The sequence below is a fragment of the Salmo trutta genome, chromosome 19 (genome assembly GCF_901001165.1).
Source record: "Salmo trutta chromosome 19, fSalTru1.1, whole genome shotgun sequence".
Taxonomy (NCBI): domain Eukaryota; kingdom Metazoa; phylum Chordata; class Actinopteri; order Salmoniformes; family Salmonidae; genus Salmo; species Salmo trutta.
In genome coordinates this window covers 34,599,829-34,620,789 of record NC_042975.1, presented here as the reverse complement: position 1 = coordinate 34,620,789, position 20,961 = coordinate 34,599,829, and the positions used below count along the sequence as shown (strand labels likewise).

The following is a 20,961-nucleotide window of genomic DNA, read 5'->3' as shown; positions in this document are numbered from 1 at the left end:
AGCTTTACACCACTCCAGCCAACGCTTGGCATTGCGCATGGTGATCGTAGGCTTGTGTGCGGCTGCTCAGCCGTGGAAACCCATTTCATGAAGCTCCCGACGAACAGCTATTGTGCTGATGTTGATTCCAGAGGCAGTTTGAAACTTGGTAGTGAATGTGGCAACCGAGGACAGACGATTTATACGCGCTACGCGATTCAGCACTCTGCGGTCCCGCTCTGTGAGCTTATGTGGCCTACCGCTTCGCGGCTGAGCCGCTGTTGCTCCTAGACATTTCCACTTCATAACAACAGCACTTAACAGGGCAGCTCTAGTAGGGCAGAAATTTGACGAACTGACTTGTTGGAAAGGTGGCATCCTATGACATGTCACTGAGCTCTTCAGTATGGACCATTCTACTGCCAATGTTTGTCTATGGAGATTGAATTGCTGTGTGCTCGATTTTATACGACAAACCGGTGGCTGAAATTGCTGAATCCATTAACTTGAAGGGGTGTCCTCATACTTTTTTGTATTTGTAAATAAAGCGTTATTACTATGCAAACTACCTCTTCTATTACTTCTACTACTTGCTACTTTTTACTTGACTCGTTTCATTGTTATTGTTGATTAATGTATTGTTGAGGAAGATAGCACATAAGCATTTCGCTGCACCTTTATACCTGCTGTAAACTGTGTATGTAGTTTGAAAGCTCTGTGGCAAGGTGCTGAGTAATTGACTGTGGCCCTCTCCGCAGATGTGGTGCTGAAGCGCTGACCACGGCGCTGTTCACAGTCATGGTGCTGAAGAGTTGACTGCAGCGCTGTCAACGTCGGTGGTGTTGAAAAGCTGACTGCAGCGCTGTTCACGGATGTGGTTCCTGAATCAGCGTTAATCTTTTTGCTTTCAGCGCCGACGGCGGGGCTGTTCACGGTGCTGAATGTTTACTTATGCGCCCAAAAAGGGATACTGTTGGTATTGCCTGTAGCTTCTCCCGGGCAGATCAATGCAGTCTGCTTGATGTATAGCCCACAAAATGTGCAAAAATATGAACCCATACAGGGAGTGACCAACGGGTGTCGCAAACGCTCTGAAGAAAGCATGATTGGATAAATATGTCAATGCTCAGGAGAAGGGATTCCGCATTGAATAATTTAATAAAAAATGTTGGGTTAGAAATTGAGTGATATGGCTAGCAAAAATATAGTCCGTAGATGACTGCTCTTATTTTCTCTTTCTGGCTAGTTAAGAGGTGTACTTCTGTAAGCACATAAATAGGCTAATTATAGGACTTAGCCTATTGGCTAACGTATGGATATTTATTGATCAGTCCATCGATGGTGAAACATGCACTGTGCAGTAGATGAACATGCATAGAGGCGCATCAATGTGAGACTCCATGCAGAGTAGTAGGTCAGGCTACAGTAAATAGACTGAGTAGGAGTAGTCCTAGTACTCCAGCAAGCAGCATAGGTTGGCTATAGGGAGCAGTGTGCAGACGTCGCTCGCCGCATGTGCACGCCTGTGTGTGTGCGCGCAGACGATGGAAAAAGCTGATTTATATAAATAACACATGTTCAAATTAGCTCTCTTATTCCGGGCATGCAAGTTGGATGCTTCACTCTATGGATAATATGAGAAGGAGAAGAGGAATGTGGCTATAATTAATTAATAGCCTGCTCGTTTTAGTGAGGAGATTTTAAGCAAGCAAAACAAGAGACCTGTCTAGTAATGGAGAACCATGCAGCAGAGCTGCTACAACAGCAGCAGAGCTACGAGGACGTTCGGAAAAGCGGGTATCTCCGTAAGCAGAAATCTATGCACCGGCGATTTTTCGTTTTGAGGGAAGCCTCGGAAGAGGGCCCTGCCCGTCTAGAATATTATGAGAACGAGAAGAAATTCCGAAGCAAGTCACCTGTCCCGAAAAAAGCGCTGAATCTGGAGACTTGCTTCAACATTAACAAGCGGGCGGATTCCAAGAACAAGCACATGATAGTGATGTATACCCGCGGGGAGAGCTTTGCCATTGCAGCAGACAGTGAGGATGTCCAGAATGAATGGTACCAGGCCATGCTGGACCTTCAGTGGAAATGTAAGTCATACAAGGGTTTACTATGCCCAATATTCCCCTTGCACATTCAGTCTGCATTGGCCAATGGTGGTCTAGCTAGCCATTCTGGATTGACATCCATTTGACATTCAGATCTGTAACGCGATAACATGTTATTTCTTTTGTATAGCCCATCACACGTGCGATGCTCTTTGTAGAGATTAGGCGTATAGTACATTAAATACAGGATATTGCTATTATAAATCAACATATAGGCCTATCCAATGAACAGTTGCATATCAGTTCAAGAGAGGTGGTGGACCACTGCTGCATGCAGTCTGAGCAGTAGCTTATCTGAATCATTTATTGTTATATTAACCAATATTTTTGACCATTTTCATTTTGCTGCATGTTAGCCTACAAAATTATTGCAACGTGCATGAATCAATATGATTTTTTTCTTCGTATTCGCGACCAAATAGGCTGCAGCACACCATCATTCAAAGCGTATACTGCAGAGGACGCAGCCATGTACCCGAGTGCTCTCTGTTTTTGTTTTTCTACACGTCCCTCTGCATGTCGTGCGCGTAACCTACATTTCTGTGCTATGGCGTTGCCTGGCAGGGAGGAAAGCCGCAGCGTCTGCGTGCTTTCATTGGAAAACTGGTTTCTATCGGTTTCCCTCGTGTTTAGGTTGTTATGCTGTAACACTAACCACAGCCCTGCTATCGTTTCAGTAGTAATATGGAATCAATAATCTTAATAATGATTGTAATAATGTGGATATATTTTATTGCATATATGATTTGTATTATTTGCGCAACATTTCCTCAACATTCCATCTTCTTTATTTTACACCTCTAGTTATGGTATTTATTTTTATAGGCCAATGTCATTAACGTCTATAGACTACAGCCTTTACACAAATGAAACAGTAGGCCTGGGTATAGATGTGGGTTTCTTCAGGGGAGCAACAATGTTGCTAAATGAAACACATCTGGAGTTACAATGCGAGGGTAAGTATTTTATATTTACATTTGACATTTTAGTAATTTAGCTGTCTCTCTTCTTACTCGAGCCATTATGGTTAAGTACCTTGCTCAAGGGCACATCGACATATTTTTCACCTAGTGGGCTCAGGGATTTGAACCAGCAACCTTTCGGTTACTGGCCTAAGGCTCTTAACCGCTAGGCTACCTTTTGTAATAATCTGTAGTTACAGAGTATTTACACGTTGTAGGTTATAAAGATTGATCATTTTCATGATTATTAACAGTCTTTATTGTACCAACCCAATAATATTTCTTTAAGAAATGGTGTTGAAGAAAGGCCTTATTCACACAATATCAAATGTCAATCCACCACACGCTCTAAACCATCATGCAGCAGGATGTTTTTTTGTTACACCATAGTCTTCAATTAATGTGTATAATGAATGCGTTCATGAAACAAAACCTGCATGCATGAATGATGAGGCTCGTCACATATTTAAACCAGTCAGAGTTCAGTCTGAATGTGCTACAACTGACGGTCACTCTAACCTTGATAATATATTAATATTGTATACAATATTTTGGTCTCCTGACTGTCAACTCTCGTCTTGTGCTACCCCATGATTCCTCCGAATATTGTCTATTCTATTTCCAACATTTTCTCTGTCTCTATATCTATTTGCATAGTTTTCTGTCTTGTTGTTTATTGATATGTCTTCATTGTGATTCTCTGCAGATAAAAACCCAGAGGACTGTGGTAGTGGTGGAGAGTGTGGACTCCCCTCTCCTCCAGGCCCCACCTTCAAGGAGGTGTGGCAGGTCAAGGTGTGGCCTAAAGGGCTTGGCCAGGCCAGAAACCTAGTGGGCATCCACCGTCTGTGCCTGACCGACAAGACGGTCAACTTTGTCAAGCTCAACTCTGACGTGGCCGCCGTGGTCCTACAACTGATGAACGTGCGTCGCTGCGGCCACTCAGAGAACTTCTTCTTCATCGAGGTGGGCCGCTCGGCCATGACGGGGCCTGGGGAGTTCTGGATGCAGGTGGAGGACTCGGTGGTGGCCCAGAACATGCATGAGACCCTGCTGGAGGCCATGAAGGCTCTGAGTGAGGAGTTCCGCCAGCGCAGTAAGTCTCAGTCTGTGGGCGCTACAGGCGGCGGGGGCACCGCCTCCAACCCCATCAGTGTCCCCACCCGCCGCCACCACCCCAATCTGCCCCCCAGCCAGGTGGGCTTTGGCAGACGAGCCCGGACTGAGACCCCTGGAGCAGGTGGGGCCAACTGCACCAGCACTTCACCCACACCACGCCACGGGTTCCCCAGGGCACGCACAGCCAGCATCGGGGGAAGGACGGAGGAGGGTGGAGGTGGAGCCAGAGGGGCATGGGCAAGCTCCAGTCCCAGCCTGAACGGATCCTGTTCCACTACACCCACCCTGCGACCTAAGCCCACCAGAGCTCCAACCCCAGCTAAGATCACTCTCAGCCTGGCCCGCTACACCCCCAACCCAGCCACCTCCCCAGCCCCAAGCCTCTCCTCCAGCTCTGGTCATGGCTCAGAGTGTGGACTTGTCGGAGGGGTAATGGGAGGTGTAGCGATCTGTTCTTACACCCGCGTCCCTCAGAGAGTATCTGTGTCAGGTTCCCCTAGTGACTACGGCTCCTCAGATGAGTATGGCTCCAGCCCTGGAGATCACTCTCTACTGGTCCCCAGTCTACCTGGAGGGTCCAATGGTGGAATGGGACACCATGCTCATGGAGAGGGCTCTTCCAGCTACATAGTTATGGGCCAGCGAGAGAGCCTCCCTGGGTCCCATCAGCGTCCTCAGGGCCGGAGGATGCTGCGGCGCTCCTCCAGCAGGGAGTGTGAGGCAGAGCGCAGACTCCTCAGCAAGAGGGCCTCCCTGCCCCTGACTGCCCACGAACGCCTGGCCCCTCGTAGGAAGGAGGAAGAGGAGGATACGGACCAAGAGTACGCCGTCATGTCACGGAGTGTTAGCAGGGACGCCTTTGTGTCGCGGCGGCGCGGATCAGGAGGCTTCGCAGCAGGGGGCTTGGAAGCGGGGGCCGTGGTTGGGGAGACCCAGGCGAGGGTTGATGTGGTTCGAGGAGAGGTGGGAGGAGGAGGAGGGGGACCAGTGGACAGTGGCTACATGTCCATGTTACCTGGAGTGACGGCTCCTCCTTTTTCCCTCTCCCTGTCTGTGGCTGTGTCTGACGTCAGCGCCAAGCCTGGGGCTGATGATGAGTACATGGCCATGACCCCCAACAGCAGCGTGTCCCCCCCCCAGCACATCAGTCTGCCTGTCTCCGAGGGCTACATGGTTATGTCCCCCAACAGCAGCTGCTCCCCAGACATGCATGGAATGGCCATGTGGGGGAGCAGGGGCAGCATGGAGAGCCGGGCTGGCAGTGACTACATGAACATGTCTCCTATCAGTATCCGCTCGGCTTGCAGCACACCCCCCTCACAACCTGAACAGAACCCGCTACAACACAAGATGGTCTACTCCTACTTCTCTCTGCCACGATCCTACAAACACACGCTCTCCACACGCTTTGAGGATGACTTGGATCAAGGGAAAAGGAAGGAGGGGGGTCATAGCGACCAAGACAGTGCTGGAAATCGGGGTGGACAAGTGGGCTACAGCAAGAGGGACACAGCCACAGTTGGCCCTGCAGGAGGCTGTCAACTCTCCCTCTCCTCTTCCTCCTTCTCTTCCAGCTCAGCTAGCAGTGAGAGCCTGGAGGATCGGCCCATATCAGTGGCAGCTGGGGGAGGGCTACGACTAACAAGAACAGGGCCAGGGTTCAGGAACGGGGGAGCATGCTCTAAGGACGGATCCTATCAGCAGAAACGTGCATCGCATGGCCCAGGGGGCCAGCAGAGGAAGCCTCGTCCCCTCAGTGTGTCAGTGGACATGTCTAAAGCTAACACCCTGCCTAGGGTTAAGGAGAACCTCTTCCCCACAGAGCCTCAGAGCCCAGGGGAGTATGTCAGCATAGTGTTCAGGGGTGGTGACGTGGGGGGTAGGAGAAGGGGCCAGTGGGGGCCAGAGCACGGACTGTCAGTGGCCCATGGAACCCAGAGGCCCCGGCACCGTCCAGCCCTCTGCCATGGTGGCTCCACCAACCTCCCCCGCAGCTTCTCTGCACCGCTGGCCACCTCCGCTGCCTTGGCTGCCTCTACAGAGTACGTCAACATGGATTTGGGGATGGGAAACTCCCCTTGCCCCTCCACTGGGACCCCTGTTAAATCACCTTTTTGCACGCCCCCAGCTATTGCCCCCAAGCCCCCAGTTGTGGCCCGTAGTAGGCCCTCTCCAAGGGCAGCAGAGGGCAATGTAGGTGGGCATAGGGCAGCAGTGCCAACAGACTTACCCACTTCATATACAAACTACACAGAGATGGCCTTCAGCATAGTTTCAGAGCCTAGCCCTGCAGCGCCCGTCATGCATGCTGCCCAAGCTTCATCAATGGAGCAGGAATCAGGCTTGGACTTCCCCTCAGCAAGGTCCTACTCATCTCCTGACCAGAACCAGAGCAGCAGGCTGGCCAGAGACAGGGTTGGCAGGTGCGACCAACTGGGACGGAGACGCCACCGCTCTGAGACATTCATCATTACTCCTCCCCCTCTCCCCCTCCAGCTGTCCTCCTCAGGCTCCCTGTTCTTGGAGAGTGCCCAGGCAGCAGCACCTCATCGACAAGGAGAACTGGAGAGGGGTTCACCATGGGAGAATACCCAGGCAGCAGCACCTCATCGACAAGGAGGACTGGAGAGGGGTTCACCATGGGAGAATGCCCAGGCAGCCGCACCTCATCGACAAGGAGGACTGGAGAGGGGTTCACCATGGGAGAATACCCAGGCAGCAGCACCTCATCGACAAGGAGGACTGGAGAGGGGTTCACCATGGGAGAATGCCCAGGCAGCCGCACCTCATCGACAAGGAGGACTGGAGAGGGGTTCACCATGGGAGAATGCCCAGGCAGCCGCACCTCATCGACAAGGAGGACTGGAGAGGGGTTCACCATGGGAGAATGCCCAGGCAGCCGCACCTCATCGACAAGGAGGACTGGAGAGGGGTTCACCATGGGAGAATGCCCAGGCAGCCGCACCTCATCGACAAGGAGGACTGGAGAGGGGTTCACCATGGGAGAATGCCCAGGCAGATGCAGCCGCAGCCCAGGCTTCATCCTCTGGGTCTGCTAAACAAGGCCTTAACTACATTGATCTGGACCTGGCCATTAATAAGGACAGCTGTCAGAATGAACTGGAGGGGGGAGCCACTGCCCCCCATAACATCTTCGCTCCAGTCCACAATGGGGCAGGTGGGGGAGTCATGATGGGAGACATGACTGGTTTGGGGAACAACCCTGGCTACGCCAGTATTGATTTCTACAAATCAGAGGAGCTGAGAGCACTTCACAAGAGCAGCAGGAAAGATGGAAAAGGTAAAGGTACTCAACACTTATTCTCTCTCTGTTTTATCACTCAAAGCACACAGAAATGTGTATGTTAGTAATCCAAATCATGTTTTGATTACTAGTAGAAATCCTTGTTTTTCTGTAGTAGAAATCTTGGTAACACTTTACTTGACACCCAGTGTCATAACACAGTCATAATCATGTCATAATATGTCATAACAGCTGACAACTTGTCATAACCTGTCATAATATGGTCATAACACTGTCATGACCCATATATTTACACCTATTGTGACATATATTGTGTACCTTTATGGCTGGTTATGACACCTACATAAGTGTCAAAACCCACATTTATTCAAATGATTTTTTCCCCTGCCAAGAAGTTTAGTTTTGTTTGAAGTTTGTTTGTTAAATCCTTTGTTGTTGTTGTAATTAATTCTTTACAGTCATCATATTTTAAATAACTTGAAGAAAATACACTTTATGACACTGTCAAGAAGCATTATGACCATCATAATCATATAAGCCAGATAGGCCTATCACGTACATGCCCTTATGTCAGTCATTAGTCAAAAAGAGGGTGTCTTGTTCTACTCCTGATATCTGCTCCTGCGTTCATCCCAGTCATCAGCAGCTCTGCGTAATTACAATGATAATTTAATATGATCAATAAAAAAATATATATATACAGTACAAGTCAAAAGTTTGGACACACCTACTCAGTCCAGGATTTTTCTTTATTTTGACTATTTTCTACATTGTAGAATAATAGTGAAGACATCAAAACTATGAAATAACACATGGTATCATGAAGCAACCAGAAAAGTGTTAAACAAATCAAAATATATTTTATATTAGATTCTTCAAAGTAGTCTGCCTTGGCCTTGATGACAGCTTTACACACTCTCTGTTATGATGCTGGGTGTCAGATAAAGTGTTACCGAAATCTTTGTTATTCTGTGTGATGGAGTACATTTCCTGCACACAATTTCTTCAAATCAAATACAATTTTACACATGCACTGTGAAGTGCTTCCTTACTTCCTTACAAGCCCTTAAAAAAATGTATACAAAAAATGACAGAGTTGAGGTGTTGGCTGGCATCCTTACTTAAAATGACTTCTGCCTCCCTTGAGTTGAAAAAACATCTTATATCACCATCAGAGTTTGCAAGGGCAAAGTCATTTTTACACAGAGGGAAGCATGTAACACATATACTCCTTTCTCAAATAAACCCTGTCATTTTTTTGTCCTTCTCTGAGCTGCCTGGTCTCCTAGAATAGACGTAACATAGTAAACTTAAACCCGGGACACTCAAATGAGTATGATATGTTACGTTTGATATGGATACATAAAACAGATGGTTACTTAAGGAAAAAACTAAATTGGGGTGGATAGGTGGGCTATTACGCAAATGTCCAGCAACCCAAAGGTTGCGTGTTCAAATCTCATCGTGGATAACTTTAGCATTTTAGCTAATTAGCAACTTTACAACTAATTAGCATGTTAGCTAACCCTTCCCCCAACCTTAATCCTTTTAACTAACCCTTCCCCTAACCCTAACTTTAACCCCTTTAATCTAACTCCTAAACTTAACCCTAGCCCCTAACCCATAGCCTAGGTAACATTAGCCAGCTACCTAGAATTTGTAACATATGATACATTTTGCAAATTCGTAACATAAAATAGGAATTGTAATTCGTAACATATCATATGAATGGGTGATGGACATCCACAAAGTAATACATATCATCCGAAACGTAACATAGCATAGTAAATGGGGAGTCACAGATTTACGTACATAATAATACGAATTGCTCTGAGATCAGGATGTTCTCAGACGTTGTCTAGACAATGGATTGTGCTGGCTTATGAAAGCTAAAATCTAGCCCAATGATTGCTGGAGAAATAATGGCTTCCATTGTATAGGAGTTGCAGTACATCTGATTGGCACTGGCTCCCAACTATTATGTAGAGTTATTAGCATTAATAGCCTAATAACACAGCAGATGCTGTGTGTGGTAAACTAGGATGGTTTTAGTTTATACAACCTGATAAAGGCCTACCCTGGCCCCACCTCCTCTGGATTACACAGGTATTTGATTGGGGAGGGGGAGAAATACACACAATATTTACCTCCCCCTTAATTCTACCCAAATACAATTAATGAATTCTTAATTCTGGAGTAACACACAGAAAAAAGTTTGACTGTTTGTTTTGTTGTAACCTTTACCCTCTTAGCTGCTTTACATGATGATTGCCTTTATAAATGCTTTTGTTACTGTTGCAAGGACACCATTTTCTACAGTGTTTACTGCTGGTATAATTAATGACTACTTCTCAGGTCAAGGAGACCATTTAGGGTGATGTACCGTAAGCCATGTATAAAGAAATGTGAAATACAGGTTAGGTTACATGATATCATCCTTTAGAACCATATGACTGAAGTTGAACCATAAACTATGACATGTCTGGTGGTCAGCAGGCTGTGTGTAGGACCATGTCATCCCCTGGGCCCTGACCAGTGTCAGTGGTCTTCATTACCTGTGGTAGAGATTGTTTGCTGTCAGCGTATGTCAAATAATTACCCTGAGCCCTGTGTCAGCAGTATGTGCAGTATGTTACAGAGCCTGGAGAAAGGAGACAGGTATTTTTGGTTCTTTGATTTTGCTTACGTCAAAGGAAGTCCTATTCGCTTCGTTTCCTTAGTGATGCCACTGAGTGTTGTTGTTTTTATTGCGATCCTTCTGCCCCCACCCACCCTTGCCAAATTGCCCTGTTCCACCCAGGCTGTTTTCACCTTCACAACCTATTTTCACACTCTCTTCTTCATCTCCTCATTGTTATGAAGCCATTTCATCAACCCCAAGGTGCTTATCCTTTAGTGTGTTATTAAACAGCCCACACAGCTCTTGTGTGGTAACAACAATCACCAAACATAAAGTGGTTACTCCTCTCAGTGCAACATTCAAGTCTCAGCCAGCCAAATACACTTGATCTATGGATCCTTGTTTTCACCCTAAAGCTTTCAGCCATGTCTGATGTGCAGCTTGGATTCCGGTCTATGAGAAGAAGTGTTGAGCTGTCTGCCAGGCTGAGGGTTGTATAGCTGCCTGCAAGGCTGAGGGTTGTATAGCTGCCTGCCAGGCTGAGGGTTGTATAGCTGCCTGCCAGGCTGAGGGTTGTATAGCTGCCTGCCAGGCTGAGGGTTGTATAGCTGCCTGCCAGGCTGAGGGTTGTATAGCTGCCTGCCAGGCTGAGGGTTGTATAGCTGCCTGCCAGGCTGAGGGTTGTATAGCTGCCTGCCAGGCTGAGGGTTGTATAGCTGCCTGCCAGGCTGAGGGTTGTATAGCTGCCTGCCAGGCTGAGGGTTGTATAGCTGCCTGCCAGGCTGAGGGTTGTATAAAGAGAGTCTCTCATTTTCACAAGTGGGTGTTCAGAGAGCGAAGCCAATTGATTTGTCTGCTGGTAATGAGCCATTTCACATGGGTGGAGGTGGAGGGGTCAGGACTGTCGCCAGGTGTTTGTGTTAATGTGTGGGTGTCTTGTTGTCTATAGGCTTTCACATGGCAAATACCGTAAGAAGTTGTGTTTGCATGTTATAGAGATGGATCCCAGAATACATGATCCATTGACTGGATGTGTTTTTTTAAAGGGAACAAAACCTGCATTGGAATAGAGGAGATGCAGGAGATGAGAGTGGGTTATGGATTGTCATTGACATTTTCTTTACTGCCGTCAAATTGAGATATGAATAGTTGGGGCTGAATGATTTGTATTTAGTTGTGGATGTTGAAATATTGAATTATGGCAACAGAATGCAGATGATTTTGTAGTGGACATGAGTTGGACATGGTCACTTGTTTAGGTAGCTATGCCTGCAAACTTCGAAACCAGTGTCTGCCATCGGGTTGCTCCTGTGGAAGACCTGGGTTCATATCCCGCGTGTTACACTTTGTTATCAAAAGGAATTGGAGAGAGAAGAGTGCTGAGAACTCTTGAGGAGTGTGGTAAGAAGGAAGGAGAAGTCCTTGTTTCAGCTCTTTACACACGTGCTTGTGTTGAGAGTTTCCAGCGCTGACTAAGGGAACTACAGAAGCATTAACTGTAACAGTGGAGGAGACCGATGTGGCTGGTGGGCAGGACAGACCAGAATCACTCCGATCTGAGGTGGATTCATGAGGTCTTTTGTATGTGCTTCTTGTGCTGTAGATGAGTAGTGAGGGACCGTAGGCTACCCTGTTTAAAAACAGTTTCTTCAGACTCTACAAATATTTGGTTATTTTCAAAATGTATAATTATTTGATTTGACCACATTATAAGGGGTCTGCTGTTGTTTTATTGTTGACTCATATCCAGTGTAGCAAGAGTGGAATGTGTTGTGTTGTTGCCACCACTGAAACACTGCCCAAGCATGCCAAGCGTTTTGTGTTTACTTCCCTTTGCCCTGTTTGGCTCCAATCCTCATCCCCAAGCTGGATGTTCCCAAGCAGAACCCTGATATCCTTCTGTGTCGTTCTACTTACTCTACAGTGATGCCCACAAACATCCACTTAAACACTTCCATGTGAGATCATTCGTCACAATGGCCCTGTGAGGATTCTCTTTTCTTCCTGAATGTTCTATTGTGCTGTGTGCAATTTGTGTGTTAATTAAACCTGCGTTACGTCAGTGATACACTCACAGATGTAATGTTAATTTAGCTTTCAAAACCCATGCTTTTATAATGCTAAATCCAACACAAAAATAGCATTATTTGTTACAGCTTTCAAAAATGTCACATAATGAAATGGGTGGGGGAGAGAGGGGATTCAGTCTAGCTCACTCTCAAACAGACTGAAAAATATTCTAGTGGCATTGTTAAATGGCCTGTGTACAGACAGCGAGGAAGACAAGAAACGCATTCTATTGATTGACATTACAGTTACAGCCACATGTGAGAGAGATGGAGACAAAGAAAGAGATTTTCCCATTAGGCTACGGAGGTGTAAATCCTAGATCCAGACCTCTCCTTGTCGGTTTTGTTATGATTTGTTTGTTAACATCTATATTTCCTCTCTTCTTTCAGAATGTTAATGATCCGTCTTCATGGGACATTGCTCCTGGGGTTGAGCAGCGCTGTCCTAACTAACCATGGTGGGATTGGTTGGCAACAGTATGTTTCCCTACTGACCTTTCTCACTGGAAGAGGAGTAACAGAGGTGAAGGCAAACCCATCAAATCATCATTAACTCTTTGTCATCCTGTCCAGTTGTTGCTATCCAATACTAATGTGTGCCAAAAGACTACTGGTCCAAACCAACACAACAGGGTTCACTGAGGTAGAAGAATATAGCCAATCAAGTTTACATTTGTTTCTTTTTCCTTAACATAAACTTATGGAAATTGTTATACAAATGTGAAATAGTAGAAAGGTACATACTAAAAAGTATATAGTATACATATGTTGATGAAAGCTACATAAATAAATACATCTATATATATATTATACTTTTTAAAAAGTGCCTAATGTTTTGTTTGTAGACATTTTTACACAGGGAATCTGGAACTGGTCTGTGAGAGGGAAAACTATGTTTATGTCTCAAATGTAATTTTGTGTTAAGAATATTGTAAATATGTTGAAAATGACAGAAAACATAGAGTTTTAGTTATATAGTAAGCATAATCAAACTGCCTTACTGTGTTTGTGAAACGTACTAAAAGAATAGCCTCTTTTTACTTTATGCTGTGCCTCACGCTTCAGCCACAGTGAAAGCTCTAGTTTCCACACTCCTGCCTGACCTCTACCAGTACCAGCTGGAGCTAAGCCAAAAACCAGCGCTGTATAATGCCAACCACACACATTTGAATAGTCATGCGTGTGTTTCAGCTGAGTAGGTGAGGTTGATAGTCGTCACATTTACTACCTGTGTTTGCCAGAATATTATGACACTAACAGGCTGAGAACGGTATTGAATGTCTGATCAATGTGATTAAAGAATGCTGTGCGTGCAGGTGCTCGAGAAAGAGCATGATTACAGTGGTGATGGATATCAGTCAATGAAGATATTTCCAGACCACATTATGGCATCCCACAATGATCAACAGGGTAATTTTTATTTATGTAATAATAATATTCATTCCTTTCACTTACTTGTTAAGGTTCCCTCACGCTTTATAACCACAGTGACTGAAAATCATATCACACACACATCCCCTGTAGCCTGGTCCGAAATCGGTTTGTTCTTTCTTGCCAACTCAAGACAATACAAACAGATCAGGCACCAGGCTACGTCCTCTGTGCATCCGAAAAACACACTCAAGTGCCTGGCTGCCTGTGTTATTTGGTGTCCACACTAACGGTTACCCTCACTCATTCTCACTAGGTCCCCCCTTCCCTTATGTCCCCCTTCCCTTCCCGTACCAGTTAGATATTCTTGCAGAAAAAAACAAGTGGTATTTTTGATGTGGTGATTCAGTTTTATGAAATCCCTTTAATCATTTGAACATAGCCCATTACTGCCAGTATCTTGTGCTTTAATGCAGAGAACTTTAGTGCCAAAATCCTGTATTACATAGGCTGTGTTCACGCAGGCAGCCCAATTCTAATATATTTTTCAGTAATTGGTATTTAGACCAATCAGATCAACTATGAAAAAAATCTGATGTGAAAAGATCTGATGTAATCGGTCGAAAGACCAATTAGTGGAAAAAACATCAGAATTGGGCTACCTGTGTAAACACAGCCATAGATCAATGGATTACTCATACTTCACTATGGTAGACTTACTCTGTTTTTAATCTTAAGTTTGTCTCACCATACAGGCCAATGGCATTGCTTGATGTGACTTTTATAATATACCTTTCTTTTTTTATTCTCTTAAAATGATTATTATTAATTGGGTATTTTCATTAATGAGCTTCTCTTACCTCATAATCATGTCTAGAGAATTTGAACAGATGTAACAGTTGGTCTTATATCCCCCAAGGTCGTCTGAGAAGGGTCCCCTACATTTTGGTTCACTTAACTACCATGGCTATGGCCAAGTCCAGTTAAGAGTCTTTCGGTTGGACTGGGTATCGTTAGACCATCTTTTAATGCCTTATTATTTTCAATATTAACTCTCACATAATACCACACAGCAGCTGTATAAAGGCGCTTTGCATTCTAGAATAACCAGAATTCTGACAAGTCTGAAGATTCTTCGTTTGGTGAACTGCAGAGCCGTGTACAAAGGGATGTAGAAATGAGACATACAGTACCAGTCAAAAGTTGGGACACACCTACTCATTCAACGGTTTTTCTTAATTTTTTTAACAATTTTCTACATTGTAGAATAATAGTGAAGACATCAAAACTATGAAATAACTCATATGGAATCACGTAGTAACCAAACAAGTGTTAAACAAATCAAAATATCTTAAATTTGAAATTCTTCAAAGTAGCCACCCTTTGCCTTGGATGACCGCTTTGCACACTCTTGGCATTCTCTCAACCAGCTTCATGAGGTAGTCACCTGGATTGCTTTTCCAACAGTCTTGAAGGAGTTCCCACATATTCTGAGCAGTTATTGGCTGCTTTTCCTTCCCTCTGCGGCCCAATTTATTCCAAACTATCTCAATTGGTTTGAGGTTGGGTGATTGTGGAGGCCAGGTCATCTGATGCAGCACTCCATCACTCTCCTTGGTCAAATAGCCCTTACACAGCCTGTAGGTGTGTTTTGGATCATTGTCCTGTTGAAAACAAATGATAGTCCCACTAAACACAAACCAGATGGGATGGCATATTGCTGCAGAATGCTGTGGTAGCCATGCTGGTTAAGTGTGCCTTGAATTCTAAATAAATCTCACAGTGTCACCAGCAAAGCACCCCCACACCACCTCCTTCATGCTTCAGGGTGGGAACCACACATGCGGAGATCATCCGTTCACCTACTCTGCATCTCACAAAGACATGGCGGTTGGAACCAAAATCTCAAATTTGAACTCATCAGACCTAAGGACAGAGTTCCACCGGTCTAATGTCCATTGCTCGTGTTTCTTGACCCAAGAAAGTCTCTTCTTATTATTGGTGTCCTTTTAGTAGTGGTTGTTTCTTTGCAGCAATTAGACCATGAAGGCCTGATTCACGCAGTATCCTCTGAACAGTTGATGTTGAGATGTGTCTGTTACTTGGACTGTAATCTGAGGTGCAGTTAATTGCAGATTCCTGAAGTTGGTAACTCTAATGAACTTATCCTCTGCAGCAGAGGTAACTCTGCGTCTTCCTTTCCTGGGGTGGTCCTCATGAGAAAGAAATTCCACAAATTAACATTTAACAAGGCACACCTTTTAAGTAAAATGCATTCCAGGTGACTACCTCATGAAGCTGGTTGAGAGAATGCCAAGAGTGTGCAAAGCTGTCATCAAGGCAAAGGGTGGCTACTTTGGAGAATCTCAAATGTAAGATATTTTGATTTGTTAAAAAAAAGTTGGTTACTACATGATTCAATAGGTGTTATTTCATAGTTTTTATGTCTTCACTATTGTTCTACAATGTAGAAAATAGTACAATAAAGAAAAACCCTTAAATGAGTAGGTGTGTCCAAACTTTCGACTGGTACTTTATATACTGAGACCTCTCACCGTATGAAAGGTTCTACCTGTTGTTGTGGGAAAAAGGTATGTTAAGTACAATCAGGGTAATGGTTCCTGTTAGGAGAGAGCTGTGTACTTATTTTAATGCTATTAATAATACTATGACTGACTGATGTATGATGTATTCTATTGTAAAGAGGAGAAGGAGCAGGATCTATGGGTATGTACAGTATTCTGTGTATAAGGGAGTAGGCTTCAGGGGAGGGATATGGGCATGGGGTTCATGGAAATGTTATGGAAAAGATTTCTGTTCAAAACAGAATAATGTTGATGATTCTTGCCTGTGATGTAAACAATGTCACTTTGTTTCTTTTGAAAAACTAAGAAATGAAATGGAATGAACAAACTTTGTTTCACATGTCTGTTTCCTAGATGTATGACAGTGTTATTCAGATCTAATGAATGATAGAATTCACTAAACAAACAAAGCATTCACTCAGTCTAGCCCAGGGGGGTTCAAACTCCTCCCATGCAGGGCCTAGTGTCTGCTGGGTTTTGGTGTTTCCTTTCAGTTAAGACCTAAACAACCAGGTGAGGGGAGTTCCTTACTAATCAGGGACCTTAATTCATCAATCAAGTAAGGGAGGAGTGAAAACCTGCAGACACTAAGCCCTCCATGGAATGAGTTTGACAAGTGGCCTAGACTCTAATAAGCCATCAGTGAGTAGACCGTGAAGGGAGGATAAAAGGCACTGGATGATCAATCCGATGTCTGCATTGGCCGTGCAGCATTTACAGTGATATGGCCTCTGCAGAAGTCAGGGCATTCATTCTTCTTGCACTTTGCCGAGCAGTGCAGAGCTGTTGAGAAGGAAGTTGTCAACAAAGTGAGTTTGTGTTTATACAGGACCTTCCGCCTCTACCTACCATCAACCAATCATGTCATTGCGGAGCTATACGGAGCCCTCTGTATTGTTACAAAATGTGAGAGGCACACAGCAATGTGGTACAGAGCTCAATTTGGCCTCTGCATGCCTCCCGAGGCTCCACAATTGCCTCACGCCATCCGTACTGCGCCTCCGACCACATTTGCAGATCATGCATAAATTAGCTTTAAGCCTGGGGGACAGAGGGGGTGCTGCTTGTCTGTATAATCCCAGTCTCCCTAAACACAGACAGTCACAGTCCTTCCTCCACCTTATACACATACAGTATGCCATCTCATGGCATCAGAGGCTTCCGAATCCTCCCAACATACACACAGTGTTGGTAAGGACTATGTAAGGGGGGTTGGAACGCACAGATACACAGCTATTTCTTCCCAAACCACCTAATACCACTATCTGAGTGGAACTTAATGTGATTTAAGCATAAAATATAAAACTGGGATTATGGATGAAGTTGTACAATAGGAAAAACAAGAAGAGGAGATTATAATTGAGACTGTTTAATGTTTCAGCGCTGATGTTTTAGCTCAGGTCTTTCTGAAGACATTTCACAAAGATACATTTTTATGTAAAGTGTGTTTGGCTAAACTAATTTGAATAAATGTCTCAACATTTACAGTTATATTTCTTCATACAGTCTGTATTGTGGTTTGGACTACAATAAAAGTCAATTTTTAGGTGAGAATATATATGAAGTGTTGGGCTCCCGCGTGGCGCAGCGGTCTATGGCACTGCATCTCAGTGCTAGAGGTGTCACTGTAGTCCGTGGTTTGAATCCAGGCTGCATCACATCCAGCCAATTAGCCTAGCGTCATCCGGGTTTGGGTGGGGTAGGCTGACGTCATTGTAAATAAGAATTTGTTCTTAACTGACTTGCCTAGCTAAATTACTATTCTTTTTTTTTTTTTACATATGTTGTTGAAACAGATGTTTCAGCTACATTTTGTAGTGCTTCAGCCATCATTTGAATGATGATGAGAAGCCTAGCAAGCTTATGGTTTTATCTACAGGTCATGTGAAGAAAACGTGTGCATGTTTCATTAATGTTCTCCTGTGAACAAAATGTTCTTTGAAGACTTTATTGAATCTTTACAATTACATAGCACCCTCTTGTGTTCACTGACACAAGCGGTTGCCCTGAAATGCAGGATAGAATCAAAGCATATAACTACCAAAATTAAGCAAGACATTTTGGTGATTAAAACAAGGACATTGTTCAAGGAATTAAAAAAGATTAATAAAACGATTAATATCGTGACAAAAAGTGAAAATATTCAAGGAAAAGCTGCTTTCCTTCCTGAATGGAATACATTAGATCTTATTGATTTCCAGAGACATGTGGTGGAGAGGCCTTCCTCTCACACACCCACCCCTGGCTCTTCATGTGTTCTGGGCTCATTGAGGGCTGGGTGGGATCACCAGTCAAGAGGGCACAATCAGCATTATTTTCAGAATCATCCTGAGGAGGATCAAACAAAGGTTAAAATGAACTTATTACAAAACATTTTCTTAATGAAGTACTGTACATAATACAAAAAAAGGATTATGAGAGATTGGATTATTCTGAACCTCTGTGGCACCATCTGCAGACCCGTCGGTCGTATCCCTGAGCTCAAGGACCCAAAGCTGCTGTCCTCTGGCCCTGGCCAACAACCAAACCTATGTATTCAAACTCATGTGTTTAATCTTTATGCATTTTACACCTTTAGCTCAGTATACATATTTTTGAACTGAAAATGTATGACCGGATACTGAAAGTTAATTGTATTCTATATAGTTACACTGCAAGTGTATACTATTTCACAGACAGAGTATACATACTGACATACCGTGTTATGTGGCTGCAATGTGGTCAGAGTAGCATTGTTCTGCTGACAGAAGCTATCAGCAGCTAAGCAATCCCCCACACTCTGCCAGAATAGATAGAACCCATTGTGATGGAGATGCCACACTTCTTCATTCTGTCTGAAATCTGAACATAAGCATAGTAGTATTGGCAGTTAGGGTTCATCGATGCTGTTGAAATATTCCAGTGTGAAAGGTAACCACATCCAATGTGGTGAATCTATAATGTTAGTGGTGAATCCTAACTTCCAGTTAAATCCATTTTTTTACATCATGCATTAATGTCAACGAGAAACTAAGTGAAAATGTGACTTGGAAGTTGGGATTCGCCGGTAATGAAATAGAACACAGTACTTTCTAATTAAACAACTAAAACTACAGCAAGACGTTCCACATGTTGTGTTTCATCTTCATCTACTAAATAGAGGTAATTTGTGTGATTTATTTAACTTATACAGTACAGTAGCCATATGAAGTCACCCACCTCCATTTTTAGATGACAGTACCCCGGTGAAATGGGAATCTAGCAGAAAATAACAAGAAAGCTGCTCTTTTAAAAATATATATTTCATCCTGAGACGACTAATAGGTTGAACAGGTTTGGGTCTTGCATAGTTTGAACCAACCAATAGTATTCAGGTTTCAGAGTATGAACTACAAGAGTAGAACACTGGTTAGGAACAGTGGTTAGTGACAGACATAGCTGTCTTTTACACCCAAACTCCAGCTATACTTAATCTTTAGGACCTCACATAATAATCATCACAACAATCAAATATTCAGTAGTGCATTGTTGATTCAATTACTTACAGTGAACTCCAACAATTACCAGAATGATAATCAGTAAAAGTGCATTGAAGAGGAGTAGAGGGGACACAAACATTTTCCATTGCATCCTGTTATGTGGCTCTGAAATACAGAAGTGACAAAATTAGATTAATACTGTCTTGTCAATCATACTTGATTATCAGTCATGTAGGCCTACGTATTTAGCCATTTAAAGACACAACTGAACAATTTAATTTGAGTGTACTAGAAAATATGAACAAAGTACTCACTGGCCTGTCTCTGTATTGACGTCATGTTTGGAGACCGAAGAGACTGGTAGATGTTATCTGTTGTAGGTGTCCCTGCACCTGGGGTCTGAAAACATGTGCCATCCTCATAATCATTCATTGGAATGCTGCACCTTTCTGCCAGCTCCATTTAGTCCCAATCTAAGTCAAATACCTAACTGACAGAGAAAGCAGAAGCATGAATTTTCTTTCAACATTTGGCACCACAACCACAAAACTGAGTCATTTTTTTCCTCTCTGCACTTGTGCATCTCTGCATCTTGTGACAAAAGCAAAGTTGCCATGTCCGCGTTTTTTCTGCGAATTGGTCTACGTTGAAAACGATGTCGCAAATGAAAATGTCTTTGTGGCGAGTTTTTGGTCTACTTCTCAATTTCACCGCGGCCGCCATGCCATTTCTCTTATATGCTATATATATATATCAGGCAGTGAGCATGCTGTTATTGGGTGAGTGAGTGAGTGGGTGAATGGTGGGGCGGGCCAGATGGGTGTGTTTATTAATATGTTCATAAAACATATTAATGCCCTAGAACTGATATAACAGCGACAAAGAATTTGAAAAGGACTTTAGGCGTGTTGGGGCTGCGTCAATTCAATTCTGGTATCAGAACAAAATTTAACACTAGGCTACTGAATATATTTTCAGCTGTTTATTAATAAAATTAGTCAAGCAGAATAAATGGTAAATGCAATCTTCGTATATACGGGTTCACTGTAACACCTCGCAGGGCAGACAGAGAACTGAAAATGACATCATAAGTTCTTCATTAAATACTCTGACAGAGAGAGTTCCCGCTCACTGCTGGCCTGTCAGAGGGAGGATGAGCGTGGTTTAAACTTACTCATCCTATCGTTGGCGTGCAGGCTGGTCCCAGCCTCTAGACGCATCTTTGTTGCCAAGCATAGTTGTCTTCTAGCTTATCTTCGTGTGTGTAACCGAGAGTCAGACACCCAAGGACAGTGCCTGTTCTTGTGCCACAGCCATTCTCCCCTCTATCAGTTCCTCACATACACCTGTCCTTGAGCAGCCCCACAACCAGGCAGTGTGTGTGTGTGTGTCACGAGTCTACTCAGCCTACACTACTAGCCA

At 44.1% G+C, this 20,961-nt stretch overlaps 2 protein-coding genes across 4 annotated transcripts; one reads left to right on the top strand and one right to left on the bottom strand.

Annotated features, from left to right (window-relative positions):
* The first annotated feature begins 1,459 nt into the window (after window positions 1-1,459).
* Window positions 1,460-14,662, top strand: LOC115154413 (insulin receptor substrate 1-B). Of its 3 annotated transcripts, XM_029700599.1 has the most exons (4): window positions 1,460-2,072; window positions 3,759-7,126; window positions 7,187-7,478; window positions 12,516-14,662. In XM_029700599.1, the coding sequence occupies exons 1-4, from the start codon at window positions 1,712-1,714 to the stop codon at window positions 12,521-12,523; spliced, it is 4,029 nt and encodes a 1,342-aa protein (XP_029556459.1). In that variant the 5' UTR covers window positions 1,460-1,711; the 3' UTR covers window positions 12,524-14,662. The 3 variants fall into 3 exon arrangements, with proteins under 3 accessions (XP_029556459.1, XP_029556458.1, XP_029556457.1); XM_029700598.1 differs by having other exon boundaries at window positions 3,759-7,472; XM_029700597.1 differs by having other exon boundaries at window positions 3,759-7,478.
* Window positions 14,663-18,013: 3,351 nt separating this feature from the next.
* Window positions 18,014-20,225, bottom strand: LOC115154412 (uncharacterized). Its single transcript, XM_029700596.1, has 6 exons — window positions 19,854-20,225; window positions 19,606-19,704; window positions 19,280-19,318; window positions 18,780-18,922; window positions 18,520-18,609; window positions 18,014-18,409 (listed from the first exon to the last, which is right to left on the bottom strand). Exons 1-6 carry the CDS (start codon window positions 19,999-20,001, stop codon window positions 18,269-18,271), a joined length of 660 nt encoding a protein of 219 aa, XP_029556456.1. The 5' UTR covers window positions 20,002-20,225; the 3' UTR covers window positions 18,014-18,268.
* Between the last annotated feature and the right edge of the window lie 736 nt (window positions 20,226-20,961).

Excerpts from the sequence above, each read along its gene's own strand:
- LOC115154412 (XM_029700596.1), bottom strand. The coding sequence starts at position 20,001 with ATGGAGCTGGCAGAAAGGTGCAGCATTCCAATGAATGATTATGAGGAT. Across the intron at positions 19,705-19,853 it reads GTCAATACAGAGACAGGCCA|AGCCACATAACAGGATGCAA; the intron begins GTGAGTACTTTG and ends TCTGTATTTCAG. Across the intron at positions 18,610-18,779 it reads CATTGCAGCCACATAACACG|GTTTGGTTGTTGGCCAGGGC; the intron begins GTATGTCAGTAT and ends TTGAATACATAG.
- LOC115154413 (XM_029700597.1), top strand. The coding sequence starts at position 1,712 with ATGGAGAACCATGCAGCAGAGCTGCTACAACAGCAGCAGAGCTACGAG. Across the intron at positions 2,073-3,758 it reads GCTGGACCTTCAGTGGAAAT|ATAAAAACCCAGAGGACTGT; the intron begins GTAAGTCATACA and ends GATTCTCTGCAG.